Source organism: Uranotaenia lowii, chromosome 1, assembly GCF_029784155.1.
Source record: "Uranotaenia lowii strain MFRU-FL chromosome 1, ASM2978415v1, whole genome shotgun sequence".
NCBI lineage: Eukaryota > Metazoa > Arthropoda > Insecta > Diptera > Culicidae > Uranotaenia > Uranotaenia lowii.
The window spans coordinates 18,821,535-18,839,744 of NC_073691.1; the positions used below are offsets into that span (position 1 = coordinate 18,821,535).

The window sequence follows — 18,210 nt, forward strand, 5'->3', positions numbered from 1 at the left end:
AAATGTACGATTCTCTGAGAGTCAAAGGGGTAAAAGTGAAAACATGGTCAATTTTAAGTAAATAATATCAAACGATTCTTTGTAGTTCAAACTATATTTGGTTCATTTTTCAAATTTTTATAATTTCATTCAAGTACTCTTACGTTCAAAAGAAAAACACAAATTTTCGAAAAATATGTTCATATAAAATGGCAAAACATGTTTGCCAAACAAATTGCCGGCCAAACAAATGGCAAACAAATTTAAAAGCGTGTTTCCACGAAATAAGCTTTCAGCACTTATACCCCTTTGGCATCAAGGGCCTCTTATGAGACTTTTAAAAAAACCTTTTGAAAAAATTGTCTATTGAAAAAAAAACGTATCTTAAAAAAAATCATTCATTCAAATTCATTCCCTTGAACATTAAATACCACATTTTAATGTGTAAGCTCGTAATCTTTCATTTCAAATCCGAGAAAAATTTAAACACAAAGAAATTAAAAAGACTTAACTTCACTTAATTTTAGTTATTCCACTTTAGGATAATTAAAAAAACCAAAGCAAACTGAGCTTCATTGAATAAGACGAAAAATAAAAAACAAATTTTTCCGAAAGAAATTGTGTCCGAGATTTAGATATTTAATTGAGGTATCTTTTTGGTATTAAAACTATTAAAAATAGTAACTTTATTGACCAAATTTAAAAAAAGTAAGTGGTGAGTTACCAGCTGAAAAAAGTGACAATTTACTAAAAAGTGACCAACTTCTGAAAATATGATAAAAAAAAAGCATAAATGCAAAACTATACATTCAGAAAAAGGTTAAAGACAAATTTGACCAAATTGACAAAAGAAAACATAATAAACCACAAATAATAGCATAAATATCAAAATAAAAACAGAATTTGGATAGAATGGATTATCAAAATGACAAAACAACAAACATGAAAATCTGCCAAAAATGAGATTATCAAGAAATACAAAATTAACACGAAAGACAGAAATAAAACATTTAACAAAAATAACAAATACGCAAATAAAAAAATTACAAAAAAAAAAACAATAATGAAAAAATCAACAAAAATGGCTAATGAAATGGCAAACAATATCTACAAAACCCTAAAAAAGGACAAAAAAACCTGGTTACAAAAAGACACAAAAATAATAAAATTCACATAAAACACAGAATTGACAAAATTTAGACAACAATTTTAAAAAGATCAACAAGACGAAAATGTCAAAAAGGAATAACACTCCAAAAATAATAAAATGACATGAAAAACTAAAAAAAAACAAAAATGACCGAAACTACAAAAAAAAATGACAAAAAACAAGAATGACACTACTGATAAAAATGATGAAAATGACCGAATGTGCAAACATGATATATCTCAATCTCAAAAATTCCAATTTAATACCGACATTAAATATTTTTTCTTATATTTTCTATTTTGCAAATTTTGTAAACCTTGTAGGTTTTGTTATTTTTGTCATTGTTTTTATTTGGTTATTATTTTCGTCACTTCTGTGTTTTTTATCATTCTATAATCATTTTATAATTTGAAATTTTAATTCCAAATAATAAAATGATTAAAAAAACACATAACATCCAAATAAAAACAATGGCAAAAATAACAAAACTTACAAGGTTTACCAAATTTACAAAATAGAAAATATAAGGAAAAATATTTGATGTCGGTATTAAATTGAAATTTTTGAGGTTTAGAATCACAAAGCTGCAAAAAGGGAAAAAATTGCCTAATTCTTGAAATATGAAAATATGAAAAAAACCTTTAAAAAAAATAACAACATGATCAAATTTTTAAAATGAAACTCCCGAAAAAATCCGAAAAAAAAAATTAACAAGAAGGAGAAAATGAAAAAAGGGGAAAAACGAAAATTACAAAAATGACAACTTAAACAAAAATAAAAAAAAAACAAAAAAAATCAGAAAAAAATAAAACTAATAAAAATTACAATAAAAAAACGAAAAAAATGTCAAACTGACCCGAATGGCTAAAACACACAATTGATGAAAATTACCAAATTAAAGAAAAAGACAAAAAAAAATTAATGGAAAACAAAAAGAAGGTACAAAAATGATAAAAATTAAAAAAAAAATACGATTGAATTTCAAAAATAAGACTAAATAGACAAACTTTAAATATGATTTAAGTGACAACCATTCCAAAAATTCTAATACAGAACAATAACAAAATAAAAATAAAAATTATAAGCATGAAAAAAATACAAAAAAGCAGAAATAAAGAAAACAATAACGACAAAAATGAAATACATAAAAATGACAAGAATGGACCAAATGATGAAAATGACCAAAAGTACAAACATGAGAAAATTTAAAAAAAATAATAAAAAAAGTGTAAAAGAAAACCAAAAATAAACAAAAATAAAACAATAGCAACAAAAATGACAAAAATGTTCACCAGAAGCTGCAAAAACAAACATTTACAAAAATGGGGAATGACGAAAAGATCAATCAATCAAATTAAGTAAGATCATTTATCAGAAAATCAAAAAGTAACAAAAATATAAAAAAAATCAAAAAAACAAAAAAAAAACACAATTGATGAAAATGATAAAATTTACGGAAAAGACATAAAAGAATTGAATGTCAAAATTAAAAAAAGGTATAAAAATTAAAAATATGTTAGAAATAACATTAAATGGACAAACTTCCCAAGCAACCAAAAGTCGCGTTTTTACTTCAAGATGGAACTTCGAAGTTCACATTTGGCTGAAAAAATATTTTACGGGAGCTTCAGGTGACTCAAGTCACGTAAAAGTTACTCAGGAACTTCCACCGCCTTTTAAAGGGTAAAATATCGGTAACTGGTCACGAACGTTCGCTAAACACTTTCTAACGCACCGTTCAAGATACTTCAAGATGTTTTGAAGAACCTATTCGGGAATTCTAAGCGACATGACAAAAATGTCTGTCAATTTTTTTGTCATGGTAGTTGTTTTGTTTATATCATTACTTATATTTACGATGGAACTCAATGCAAAAAGAAAAATTCGTCAAAGGTTGAAATATGCAACATATAAGAAGAATTTTCCGATTTTTTCTTATCAATGTTAGGATGTCCGAATGAATTTTTGATGTAGAGAATTTTGGCAATTTTTTATGAAGTGTACCGAAAGTCCTTTAAAGGAAATAAGGTACAATCACAATCTATTGACTAACCCATTCAATCATCTTAAATGACAATAAGTTTAATTACTAATTATTACAGTGGCAATGAACTATTGCTGGATTGGTCGAGAGACTGATGAGTTTCATCGCATCCTAGAGATCAGCGGTTCAGTTCTCTAGGCGTAAGAAGCTTCTGTAATCAAACCCATAAAATTAAAATCAATGAGATAGACCAAAATAAATCGGCAACCAAGCAATCTGTCATCTGGTTGTCAGAGAAAACTGTCAACCGGATTTTTTTCGGCGCGTAAAAGTTTTTTGACATTCTCTTAGAAGCTGGATAGCATTCTCTTCAGCCACTTAAACGAACTTCAAAGTAGTATTAAGAACTTTAATTTTGGGCTGGTTAGCATTCTCTCCAGTCAGAAGCGAGAGCTTAATCAGCTTCTATGAACCCTTTTTAAGGGAATTCCGATTGCTTGGGTTCAAACATGATTAAAGTGGCAAACATTCCAAAAAAGGTAATTAAGAACAAATACAAAAAATAACAAAATGATAAGCGTGAAAAAATAGCAAAATGATAAAAATAAAAAATAATATGAAAAGAATAAAAGTAACGACAAAAATGAAATTAAATACATCAAAAATGACAAAAAATATCAAAAATAACAAGAATGGAACAAATCATTAAAAAAAAGTACGAACATGAGAAAATTACAAAAAAGAGAAAGAAAACCAAAAAAAAAAACAAAAAAAACATCCCAATTAAAATTATTTTAAAAAAACGATTTAAATTTACAAGATTTACAAAATTTACAAAAATCGGTTTTTTTTTGTTAAAAAAAAACTTTTGAAAAATTAAAAATAATAATAATAATAAAAAATGTGCGACCCTTCCTTAACACGTAAAATTTGGATGTCTCAAAAAGAGACCAAAAAACGAACAGCATTAAAAATTATCAAAATCTATTAAAAAGCGAACGACGTAAATGATAAAAATAAAAAATTGAAAAAAAACTAATGACAAAAAAAAAGAGTGAAAAGAATAATCGAATGATCGAGGAGAGGAATTCATTGAACTGATAATAACCATAAACTAATCAGACTTGTCTTGTCTTGTCTGACGTTGAATCGTTTTGCAAAAAACAAACCGATAATCTGTATTGTTTTATGATAGGGTTACTTTGAAGCAAGTTTTCGACAAAATTGAGAATTAATCAATTAGACCAAAGAAACACCAAAAATTGCGAAAATTTAAACTTCAGTATTAAACGAGCCCTCTCTCAAAATGAAAAAAAAAAAAAACAAATTGCGAAAGGTCAATAAAACTGTGTTAACATACTAACACTGCCAGCTGACAGCAGACGTGCTGCCAAATGACCGAGTGACATAAAGATAAGATTCGACCAGCAAAAACGAACCGGCAAACAAATCTTATCTTGGACATTTTTTCGGCCACCTATGGACACACAATGGGCGAAGAAAACCTACATATAACAAAAGATTTTTGCTTACAACTTTTGCACGAGTAACCTCTATTGGGGAATTATCTGGCGGACTATTGAATGCACCATTTTTACATGGAAACAGCTTTAACAATTTTTGTAGATGGTCAGAGAGAAATTTGATTAGATACCTTCAAAAAAAAAAAAAGAAAGAAAACCCAATAGCGATAAGACGCCGACTGCATTGATTGGAAATTGAAAGCTGATTCAGGCGGCTTCAAAAAAATTCAACTGAACCAACAGTTGCATTCACAACAGGGCGCAATCAATAGATCAAGATTGATAAAAGGCTTGAAAAATGGCAAGAAACCCAATCAAACTGGATGGAAATGAGGCTCAAAATTAAAAATAAGACAAAAATCTGAAAAAAACATAAACGATTGGCATTGCCAACATGGAAAAACTAACACTGAAAAAAACAAAAAATCTCGGCATAAAAATTTAAAAACAAAAATGACAAAACCCAACAAACATATAATGATTTCTTTGAAATGATCAAATTGAACATTAACTTGAAAATATCAATATTTTGTCACGTTGGTAATTTTTGATAAAAAAAAGTTATTAAAATTACAAAACGATCGCAACCTAAAACAATAATTTCAATAAAAAATGCAAAAACATTTAAAATGACTGCAATAATAAAAAAAATTGTTAAAATCTTTCGAAATTGGAAAATTTAACAACAAAGATAAAAACGACAAGAAGAAAAAAAGTATTATAAGAAAACTGGATATGGAAAAACACAACAATGACTTATAACCAAAATATAGAAAAAAAAGATGAAAAAAACAAAAACAACATCTCTACATAACAAAATTTTGAAGATGTAAAATGACAAAATGACTCAATGACAAAAAAAAACTAAGAATATTCAAAAATATGAATAACTAAAACGAAAATAAACCAAACAAAAAAAAACATCACCAAAAGACTGAAGTATGTATCGAAAAAAAAAAAACAAAATTGACTTAAACGACAAAAACAACATAAAATAAAATTGACTAAAAAGATCAAAACAACGCAAGTGACAAAATGAAAAAGTCAATACACAGCAATGCTGAAAATCTCTCGAAACAAGACAAAAAAAAACAAAAAATATCAAGAGATTCAAAAACTACAAATGAGCCAAAAATGATAAACAAGAAGAAAAAAACGAATAAACGACAACTACGATAAATATGACAACGATGAAAAAAATACTAAGTGCAAAGTGACAAAAACTACAAACCAAGCCAAAAAAAATGTTTCAAGTTACAAAAATATCAAAACGTAAAAAGGTCAGAAAAAATAGCAAAATAGTTTAAATAGTCAAAATGTCAACAATGCCAAAAATGTATCAGAAGCCCCAAAACTGTCAAAAATGATAAAAATGCAAGAATTACAAAATATCTATAAAATTATCAAAATTAAACTATTTACAAAAATTGCAAAAATGGCAAAAACGACGGAAACGACATAAAAGGAAAAAATGCAAAAATGTCGTACATGTCAAAATTTTAAAAAGTAAAAAAAGGTCAAAAATGTCAAGAATTGCAAAAACGCCAAAAATGACTAAAACCAATAAAATTGCCTTAAATGTTAAAAATGACAAAAATGTTCAATGTCAAAAAGTTTTTATTAAATTCAAAATTGTCAAAAATTACAACAACAAAAATCAACAAAATTGAATCAAAACCTACTAAAATATAAAACCGTAAAAAAATATGAAAATGTCAAAATGAAAAGTCAACCATTTGAAAAAGTCAGAAATAAAAAAAAAAGAAAACTGGCAAACATGTCAACAATGCCGAAAATGCAACAAATTTCAGTAGTGACAGAAGTGCCAAATGTGTCAAAAATTATAAAAATGCAAAAATGACAGAAATAAAAATTACAATATTTACAAAAAATGAAAAAAGGTTAAAAAAAAGTCAAAACTGACGGAAACACGACATAAATGGCATAAATGGCAAAATGACAAAATGGCAAAATTGCAAAAATGTCAAAAACGACATAACAATATAAACGGAAAATGCAAAAATGGCATAAATGCAAAAATTTAAAAAGTGAAAAAAGATAAAAAATGTCAAGAATAGCAAAAATGCCAAAAATGACTAAAATCGATAAAAATGTCTTAAATGTCGAAAATGACAAAAATTTACAACACGTCAAAAATGCAAAAAATTCTGAAATTTCAAAATTGTCGAAAATTACATAAAGAAACATGGAAAAATTAACACTGAAGTAAATAAAAAAATCTTGGCATAAAAATTTTAAAAAGGACAAAACCCAACAAACTTATGAAGATTTCTATGAAATAATCAAGTTGAACACTAACTTTAAAATATATTTTTTTCTCACGTTGTTAGTTTTTGATTAAAAAAAAACGTTCGCTACTCAAAACAATTCAAGAATTGCAAAAATGTCATTAACGACGGAAACGACATAAACGGAAAATGCAAAAGTGGCATAAATGTTAAAAATTTAAAAAGTGAAAAAAGGTAAAAAATGTCAAGAATGGCAAAAATGACTAAAATCGATAGATTGCCTTAAATGTCAAATATGAGAAAAATGTTCAAAACGTCAAAAATTTTAAAACATTCAAAATTGTCAAAAATGACACAAAAAACAACCGTAAAAATTTACGATAATGTCAAAAAGAAAAATCTACGTGTAAAAAAGTCAGAAATAAAAAAAAAAAAAAAACTAGCAAACATGTCAACAATGCCGAAAATATCAAACGTGTAAAAAATGTCTGTTATAAACTTCAATAGTATCAGAAGTGCCAAATGTGTAAAAAGTTATAGATGTAAAAATGATATAAATGACAATATTTACCGAAAAATGCAAAAATGTTAAAAACGTCAAAACTGACGGAAACACGAAATAAATAGCAAGATGCAAAAATGACAAAAGTGTCACAAATTTCAAAAATTTAAAAAATGTCAAAAATGAACAAAATGTCAAGAATTGCCTGACGAAAACGATAAAATCGATAGAACTGTGGTCAATGTAAAAAATTACCAAAACTTTCAAAATGTCAAAAATTTCGAATATGTCAAAAAGGATAATAACAAAAATAACAACAAAACCTAAAAAAATAAAATCATCAAGATTTATAAAAACTGACAAAATTAAAAGTCAGAAATGACAAAAATGTGAAATATGTTAACATTGTCAAAAATGTCAACAATGCCGAAAACATCTCAAGTGTCAAAAATGCCAAAAAATGCTACAAAATTAAAAAGTGCCAAACGTGTCAAAAAATGATAAAAATGCAAAAATGACAGAATTAAAAAACACATAAATGACACTATTCACTCAAATTTCAAAAATGTCAAAACTGAGGGAAACTACATTAATGGCAAAATGCAAAAATTTTAAAAATGTCTAGAATGAAAAATTTAAAAAATTCCATAGATATCGAAAATGGCGAAAATGTAAAAAAAATAGATAAAATAGCCATAAATGTCAAAAATGACAAAAAAAATTAATAAAAAACTTAAATTTACAAAAACGCCACAAATTAGAAATAAGTCAAAAAAATGATAAAAAGTTCAAAAATTTAAAAAATGTCTTAAGCGACGAATATTCAAAAATGACAAACATTAAAAAAAATAAAAGCTTCAAGAATGTCACAAATGATAAAAATGACAAACTTTAAAAAAACCGAAATGACCAAAATAACAAAAATTAGAAAAAAATTTCAAAATTATAAAAGTTAAAAAAAACTAAAAATGTCAAAAAAGAAAAAAGTTCAAAAATAAAAAAAAATTACAACGATGACGACAAAAATGGCAAAAAGACAAAAATTACAACGATTGCAACGTTAAACTTTTAAGTTTGCGTGTACTTAAAAACAAGTTACTAGAGCAATAACAAAGTTGTTTGTGTCCCTAGACCGGCTATTAGTTGAGTAGATCTCGTATCAAAACATTTCCTCGCGGACGCAATCGTTTACTTCTTGCCAACTTTTTCTTAGTGCCGCACGGCACAGCCTACTAAATATATGCTAGAAGATTGGTGCCTAGTTGCTGGGGAAATTCCGGTTGTTTTTGACATTATTACTGACGCAGGCCGCGCGAAATTGGAGAAAATATCACCAGCAAAGCGGCAACAAACGACGGCAATAATAGACTTATTTGCTTCATCACTCTCGGCGAGTTTCGCGATGGCAGGCCAGGCGCAAGATCGAAAATGTCCTGATAAGCGAGGAGTGTGGTTAGAAACGGGCCTGAGAGAGATTACAACGACCGGAGACAGTGCAATCAACACCCCCAACACAATATGAGCACCTCGCGGGTAATTAGAGATGAATGACCGAATTGGGTTAAAATGTCATAAATAAATAAAGGGAACAAACAAGAGATGCGAATCTGGCGACTTGGGCCACGCGCTCTGTAATTTCTTTATCTTCCTATAATTTTGGTTGAATTTTGGACATTTCCAAACTGCATGAATCCTAATAAGTTTTTTGTTATTCGTTGAAGTAATTCAGTCATTTTTGTCATCTATGTCATTTATGTCATTTAAGTCATTTATGTCATTTATGCCATTTATGTCTTTTATGTCATTTATGTCATTTTTGTCATTTATGTCATTTATGTCATTTATGTCATTTATGTCATTTATGTCATTTTTGTCATTCTTGTCATTCTTGTCATTCTTGTCATTTTTGTCATTTTTGTCATTTTTGTCATTTTTGTCATTTTTGTCATTTTTGTCATTTTTGTCATTTTTGTCATTTTTGTCATTTTTGTCATTTTTGTCATTTTTGTCATTTTTGTCATTTTTGTCATTTTTGTCATTTTTGTCATTTTTGTCATTTTTGTCATTTTTGTCATTTTTGTCATTTTTGTCATTTTTGTCATTTTTGTCATTTTTGTCATTTTTGTCATTTTTGTCATTTTTGTCATTTTTGTCATTTTTGTCATTTTTGTCATTTTTGTCATTTTTGTCATTTTTGTCATTTTTGTCATTTTTGTCATTTTTGTCATTTTTGTCATTTTTGTCATTTTTGTCATTTTTGTCATTTTTGTCATTTTTGTCATTTTTGTCATTTTTGTCATTTTTGTCATTTTTGTCATTTTTGTCATTTTTGTCATTTTTGTCATTTTTGTCATTTTTGTCATTTTTGTCATTTTTGACATTTTTGTCATTTTTGTCATTTTTGTCATTTTTGTCATTTTTGTCATTTTTGTCATTTTTGTCATTTTTGTCATTTTTGTCATTTTTGTCATTTATGTCATTTCTGCCATTTTTGACATTTTTGTCATTTTTGTCATTTTGTCATTTTTGTCATTTTTGTCATTTTTGTCATTTTTGTCATTTTTGTCATTTTTGTCATTTTTGTCATTTTTGTCATTTTTGTCATTTTTGTCATTTTTGTCATTTTTGTCATTTTTGTCATTTTTGTCATTTTTGTCATTTTTGTCATTTTTGTCATTTTTGTCATTGTTGTCATTTTTGTCATTTTTGTCATTTTTGTCATTTTTGTCATTTTTGTCATTTTTGTCATTTTTGTCATTTTTGTCATTTTTGTCATTTTTGTCATTTTTGTCATTTTTGTCATTTTTGTCATTTTTGTCATTTTTGTCATTTTTGTCATTTTTGTCATTTTTGTCATTTTTGTCATTTTTGTCATTTTTGTCATTTTTGTCATTTTTGTCATTTTTGTCATTTTTGTCATTTTTGTCATTTTTGTCATTTTTGTCATTTTTGTCATTTTTGTCATTTTTGTCATTTTTGTCATTTTTGTCATTTTTGTCATTTTTGTCATTTTTGTCATTTTTGTCATTTTTGTCATTTTTTTCATTGTTGTCATTCTTGTCATTTTTATCATTTTTATCATTTTTGACATTTTTGTCATTTTTGTCATTTTTTGTCATTTTTGTCATTTATGTCATTTCTGCCATTTTTGACATTTTTGTCATTTTTGTCATTTTGTCATTTTTGTCATTTTTGTCATTTTTGTCATTTTTGTCATTTTTGTCATTTTTGTCATTTTTGTCATTTTTGTCATTTTTGTCATTTTTGTCATTTTTGTCATTTTTGTCATTTTTGTAATTTTTGTTATTTTTGTAATTTTTGTAATTTTTGTTATTTTTGTCATTTTTGTCGTTTTTGTCATTTATGTTATTTATGTCATTTCTGCCATTTTTGTCATTTTTGTCATTTTTGGTTTTTTCATTTTTGTCATATTTGTCTATTTTGTCAATTTTGTCTTTTTTGTAATTTTTGTAATTTTTGTAATTTTTGTCATTTTTGTCATTTCGTCATTTTTGTCATTCTTGTCGTTTTTGCCATTTTTGCCATTTATGCCATTTATGTCATTATTGTCATTATTATTATTTTTATGGTTTGTCATTTTTGCTGCTGATATCAACTTTAAACCAGTGTGAAAAATTACTCTCGAAGGTGTAAGGAAAATCCGTATCCTGTTCCTAGAGCTGAAAATCCTCTGCCGGTAGTTGTTTTTTGAAGAAAATACACACCCCCTCGCTCATAAATAAAAGCTGATAAGGCCTGCGTAATCTGTAACCGTTTACCCCTGCGTTGTGCCTATGGCTTTCTGTAATTTTCCTCTGCCCTACTCTCATCGTCCAGGATAAGCTCCGAGCGCACGTTTGACGGAAATGTACTAGCTACTTGATTCGCTAGACCAGACTATCTCTACTTAGAGCTCTAGGCAGGAATCACATAAAAGTCGACGATGCCATCGCTCCGGCTATCAGTAGTGCTCGGGAAAAGCTTGAGTGGAAAAGTTGTCCTGAGAAAGTCTCTCTTCGTGTTTTTTTTTTTGGTTTTCCAATTAGTCAGCCACTTAGTCAATCGTGCGAATTCGGAAGAAGTTGGTGGTTGAAGTTTTTCGAAAAACACTTTTTTTATATTGGAAACAAAATTTAAAGGAAAAAAACTGAATCCCGGAAATGGATTCATTGTTTGTCGGAAATCGGATCTACGTGAACTCAGAGCGCTATCCGGAGCTGTTTGCCGGTGGAATTTTGGTGTCCGGTGCCGATGGTCGGGTTTCGAAAATTTTCGATTCACCGCAGCTGGTGGAAAGTTTCCTGCGAGATGCACCGGCAGTTGAGGTGAGTTTTTTTTTTTCAGAGAAAATAATTTCCTAAAGTAAAAAGTTTCAAAAAAGTAAAAAGTGTTCAAGTTTTAGATTCGCTGTCGATCTTAACTGAAAACGACGTTTTAACATTAGCTAGGCAAAGGTTTCGAAAATTTAATCTACCTTTTAAATTTTTTTTTGCAAAAAAACGGTCCTTTTTATACAATTTTGTGCTTGAATTCCAACTGTTATTTTCCGACTGAGTTATTATTAAAATTTTGAAAATTTTCTACCGAATTCAACTAGAGTATTCAATATAGTTTCCACTATTTTGCAGACTTATATTCATAAATTTTAAACTTTTTCCAGCCTATAAATTTTTTACTTTTTTTTATTATAGAAATTCAAGATTCTTACTCGAATTTAAATTTTACCTCTAAGCTTTGTTAATATTTATTCACATTTCAATCATGGTTGGTTTGGTTATTTTGATCTTTTTTTGTTTGTATTTTGATGATGATGATAATTGGACAATTTTTAATAATTTTTCGATCATTTACGGACAGTTTGGTTTTAATTTTTTTATAATTTGATATTTTTTTTTGGTTTTGTTACGGCAAATGAAGATTTTTTTTGTTTTCCTCAGACAACAATTTTCAACCAGTTTTTGGACTATTAATTTTTTGATTTTGTGTACGTTTTAAACAATTATTATCAGTGTTTGAAGATGTGGATCGTTTTTTGGTTTTACTCATAATATTTTTTTTCTAACAATTATGTTTTTCGATGAAACGATAGTACATGTTTGGACATTTTCCTGTCAATCTTTATCACTTTTTTGATGGAGCTTTTTGTTTTCGATTATTTTCGGATAATTCCTGGAATTTTTTCTGCTTCAACTTTTTAATATGGATTTCATAATGAAGTTCTGGTCTTGTTTAGCCTAATGGTTATTATTATTATTATTATTATTATTATTATTATTATTATTATTATTATTATTATTATTATTATTATTAATATTTATTAAAGACCCTTTAACAATTGTCATTCGGGTCAACGAGCCTAATGGTAAATTTGCTTATTTTCTAATTTGTTATATTTTTTTTTCATTTTCGATAAATTTTTGGTTTTTTTTTGCTTTTTTCGGACAATTTTCCTTTTTGTTTATGTCATGAAGTTAAATGTTTCGTTTTGCTGATTATTTTGTAATCATTTCTCTAAATTTCTTGTCTTTCATCCCCTGTTTTGTTCAGTTTTGTAGTACTTTTTTGGCAATTTACACACATGGGATTTTTACACACTTGCACACGACAAAAAAAACTCTATGGAGCCACCTACTCGATAATAGTTTTTGTTTGTTTCGATTGTAATCGTTTTATCGTCTTTATGGCATTGGCGGCTTTATATCAACGTTGTTGCAGTTGACAGACAGTTATTTCTGGCATTTTTTTTATCGTTTTTGTCATGTCAATGTTAGTCCTTTTTTAGATTATTTCGATCTTTTAAACCTTTTCGATCTTTCCGTTCTTTTTTACCTTAACAATCTTTCGGATCTTTATGATTTTTTCGATCTTATCGATTTAATCTTTTCGACCATCTTTTCGATCATTACAAAATTTTCTATCGTCTTAAATTTTTTGAATTTTTTTGTGTTTTTAGGATTTTTTTTTTGTTAATTCTCATTAATTGTATGTTTTCATTTTTTTTTTAATTTCTCTTCTTCTTTTTATAAAATTTTTTCAACATTGATTTTTTCCCTATTTTTTACTTTAATATGTTTTAATTTTGTTTTTCTTATTTGTTTGTTTTTTATTAATTTATTTTTAATTTTGATGGTTAGGAAATTTTTGTTTTTTAATTTATTAATTTTTTTACTTTTTTTTTGATTTTCTAATAGACTTTTTGGATTTTTACGACTTTTTTTAATTTTTGTTTTTTTTTTTAATTTTTATTTTTCAATTTTCTTTTTACTTTTTTGTTTTAGTTTTTTTTTTTGCAATGCACTTTTTTGCACTTTTTGAAAAAAAAAATAGATAGGGAAAAATGAAAAAAATTATAGACGAAGATCAATAGGATTCAGGAAAAGGCATAATTCTTACATGTAACCAATGTCTATCGCAGCTAGTGCATCTCTTACTGCGGTGCAGGATTATTTTTTTAAGGCCTTTTGAATTATTTTATTTTTATAATATTTTTAATTTTTTGATATTTGAATTTTTTAAGCTTTTATAATTTTTTATATTTTTTTTTTGAATTTTTTTGTTTGTTTTAATTATTATTTATTTTTTTATGATTGTTTTTGTTTTTTTTTTATTTTTCTAGATTTTTTCATAATTTTTTTTAACTTTTTTTAAATTTTGGTTGTTTAGATTTTTTTTGTAATTTTTTTTTTTTAAATCTTTTATTGTTTTTATCTTTTTATTATTTTAACTTTTTTTTGTTTTTTTTTCTATAATTTTTAAATTGTTGTGTAATTTTTTTTTAAATTTTGGTTTATGTTTTTTTTGTTTCGTATTTGTTTTTTTTTTCTTTTTATAAATTTTATAATTTTTTTTTTATTTTTTTGATTCTCTTTATTTTTAAAATATCTTTTTAAGTTTTTTTTTATTTTTTGTGCTTTTCATTTGGTTTTTTAACATTTTTGTCTTGTTATTGTAATTTTAATTTATTGTTTGTTTTCAATTTTTTTATTTCTTTTGCTCTTTTTTTTAAATTTATGATTCATTAATTTTTTTCATGCTTTGAAATGTTTTAATTTTTTTTTTAATTTTTTTTTAATTTGATGATTGAGAAATTTTAGTTTTTTAATTTGTTCATTTTTTTACTTTTTTTTTGTTTTTTAATAGTTTCTTTTTTTTGATTTTTAAGACTTTTTTTGATTTTTTGTATTTTTCAAAGTTTTGTTTTTTAATTTTTTATATTTTTTTTTACTTTTTTGTTTTTTTTAGTATTTTTTTTGTTCTATGTTTTATTCGTTTTATTTTGTTTTGGTGTTTGTTTTTTTTTTTGTATTTTTTCTTTAATTTTTTTGTTTGTTTTAATTTTTTTTTTAAACTGTTTTTATTTTTAAATTTATTTTGATTTTTCAATAATTTTTCATAACTTTTTTTAAAATTATGGATGTTAAGTTTTTTTTTGTAGTTTTCGTTTTACTTTCATAGTTTTTGTCTTTTTATTATTTTAACTTTTTTTTAGTTTTTTATAATTATTTGATTGTTTTGTTTTGATTTATTTTTTTGGTTTTTGTGTAATTTTTTTTAATTTTTTGTTTTTTTCTGGCTTTTTAAATATTTTTATAATTTTATTTGATTTTTTTATTCTCTTTAATTGTTTTAAATATATTTTTTAGTTTTTTTGTCTTTATTTTGGATTTAAACATTTTTGTCTTATTATTGTCGCTAAAAAAAAAGTTTTAAAATAAAAAAAATGGATTGAAAATTAGATAAACATAATTTAACCAAAAATACGACAAAAAAGTTTAAAAACCAAATAAAACACAAAAAATAAAAAAATAAACCGAAAAAAAAAAATAAAAAATATAAAGAAAATAAAAAAAAAACCAAACAAAATTATAAAAAAGCAAAAAAAAACAAAATAAATTTAAAAACAAAAACAAATAAATAAAAAAAACAAACATAAATAAAAAAAAAACAAATAAATAAAAAAATAAAATAAAAATAATCCAACAAAACCAAAACAAAAAAACAAAAAAATTAAAAAAATAAAATAGTCAAAATCATAAAAAGAAAAAATAAACCAATAAAAATAAAAAAAATATATAAAAATAAAAAGAATTTAATCAACCAAAATTTAAAAAAAAAGCAATCAACAAAAAAATTCAAACTATTTTTTTGTATACTTTAAATTTGCCTTTTTTCGTATCTATTTTTCAATTTCCAATCCAAACTTATCCGGTACAATAGTGTTAAAAAATTGAACGATTTGGTTTTCTTTTTTACAATTTTTACATCTGTCTCTTATTTTTGTTATACTCGGCTCTTTTGGGTTGAAATCTCAAATGTTTCCGTCCTAGTTTTATTTTTATTTTTCATTACTTTGTTATTTAATTTTTGTAATAATTTTGGTTCCCCTTTTAAAATCTCATTTTGAACTCAGTGTAATCCCAGTTTTTCAATTTTGTTTTCTATTATTTTTCTTATTTATTCGGTCCTATCCATTTGTTAAATTGTTTATTTCAGATTTATTTCATATCTATTACAATTTGAACTCATATCCTTAACCTGAACTATAGTTTATAACTGGCTCACGTACTCCTAACAATTAACATTAAACATTAAACATTTCTCCAAATGTTTTTATAATTTCAATTTAAATTATTTTAAATTTTTTACTTTGTTTAGCACAACTTTAAAACAAACTTTCAGTTTCTTCTTCTCACTTACTTTAATGCTTGTGTCAATTTTGACTTGTTTGGGCATAGTTTTTTATCCTGTTCAATTTGCCCAGTGTTGCCTCTTTCTCACAAACTTTCAAATCACGATACAAAAAAGTAATATTCAACATTGCCATGTTTTCTTTTTTCGACCACCTAGATTCACAACTTTGGCGATTTGGTGCTGATGCCGGGGCTGATCGATTCTCATGTGCACATCAACGAGCCGGGTCGAACCGAGTGGGAAGGATTCTTTACGGCGACGAAGGCAGCTGCGGCCGGCGGTTTTACCACGATCGTCGATATGCCGCTGAACTCGATCCCTCCGACGACGAGTATGGCCAATTTGAGGACGAAAATCAACGCCGCTCGCGGCAAGATCTTCGTGGATGTGGCGTTTTGGGGCGGAGTGGTGCCCGGAAATTCCGGCGAGCTACGGGATATGATCAATGCCGGGGTTGTGGGGTTCAAGTGCTTTTTGTGCCCTAGCGGGGTTGATGAATTTGAGCATGTCGGTGAGAAGGATGTTCGCCTGGCGTTGGAACAGATGGAAGGAACCGGAGCAGTTTTGGCTTTTCACGCGGAAGTAGAGTGCGCCAATCACGATCACGGACACGATCAAGCGGAACCAAAAAATCCTAAAAAGTACGAAAGTTTTCTGGTATCCCGCCCTGATCAAATGGAAGCGGAAGCAATCGATCTGGTTGCCAGTCTAGCTCAACAATACGAAGTTCACTGTCACATTGTCCACCTTTCGACGGCTCAGGCACTTCCGACGATCAAGAAAGCCCGCGCCAACGGTGCCTCCCTCTCGGTGGAAACCTGTCATCACTATCTATCAATCGCAGCCGAAGACATCCCGGATGCCCATACCGAGTTCAAATGTTGTCCCCCAATCAGGCAGCGAAGCAACCAGGAACTCCTTTGGCAGGCAATCCTCGACGGGGACATCAACATGGTAGTTTCGGATCATTCCCCAAGCACCCCGAACATGAAACTTCTCACCAGTGGCAAAAACCAGGGTGATTTCCTGCAAGCCTGGGGAGGCATTTCCTCCGTCCAATTCGGTCTCCCCCTCTTCTGGACCAACTGTCAACGGTTCGGCCTAGGAATCCCAGACCTCGTTCGACTTCTCTGCAGTGAACCGGCAAAAATGTGCGGCATCAACAGGACCAAAGGCAGCCTCGAAGTGGGCTTTGATGGGGACATTTGCGTGTGGGATCCGGAAGATACTTTCACCGTGACCCAGGACATCATCGAGTTCGCCAACAAAGCCAATCCCTACATGGACAAAAAACTCCGAGGAGTTGTGCACGCTTCGTTCCTGCGTGGGTCACCAATCTACCGGCAGACGGAGAAATTCCGGGCCCCCATGGGAAATATCCTGCTGAAGAAGGTTGCCCGGAGGGGCTCAAAAATAATTAAGTTTGAGTAGATTGCAACTGTTGTTAGGCTTAAGCGGTGTGCTCGTCGTTCCTATCTGTTGGAAAAGTATTCGAAGATTTCTTCTGTGAAGTACCTACCCTAGTGTTTGTTAAAGGGATACTTTTAATTTAGTTTTTTAAATAATTTATATCAGATAATTATAATAAAACGTACCAAACTATTTGGGAGAAAAAATGTTTTCGAGAACCTTAACTTGTTAAATTAATATCACTATCAGTTTACGTTTCACTGAAAGGGTCCAAATATTCAGTTCAGTTTAGTTCATTCAACCGAAATTTATCTCAGAGAAAAAAAGATCACAGCCGACGGTATTTTACTGCGATACCGTATATCTTTATTTTAACATTCCTCTGAAGGCGTCTTGTAAAAGGTGTGTCGATAATTGCGAAACTTTAGGTTGACCTAGGAATTAATAAAAAGATGGTCAAATCTTAAGAAAAAAAAAGTTGGACCGCTAGTTGTTTGAGATTACGAAATTCTTCTATGGAAAGTTCCGCCTGCAAGTTTCGGAAAAAATTAAAAAAGTTTGCTACTTATCACTTGATATGACTGACGATCTTTGGGTGCGGTATTTTTATAACGATTTCTCAATCAACGACCAAATATACCAAAATTTAGTCACAAAGAAAGGTTTGCATTCACTTAAAACTATCCCAAAGTTCATCCTCTTTATACCTCGAACATTTAGGC

The 18,210-nt window shown here is 27.8% G+C and overlaps 1 protein-coding gene across 1 annotated transcript; it reads left to right on the top strand.

Moving 5' to 3' along the window:
* The first annotated feature begins 11,336 nt into the window (after positions 1-11,336).
* LOC129754892 (allantoinase) lies at positions 11,337-17,694 on the top strand. The gene is made up of 2 exons (XM_055751153.1): positions 11,337-11,712; positions 16,235-17,694. Exons 1-2 carry the CDS (start codon positions 11,548-11,550, stop codon positions 17,507-17,509), a joined length of 1,440 nt encoding a protein of 479 aa, XP_055607128.1. The 5' UTR covers positions 11,337-11,547; the 3' UTR covers positions 17,510-17,694.
* Positions 17,695-18,210: the final 516 nt, after the last annotated feature.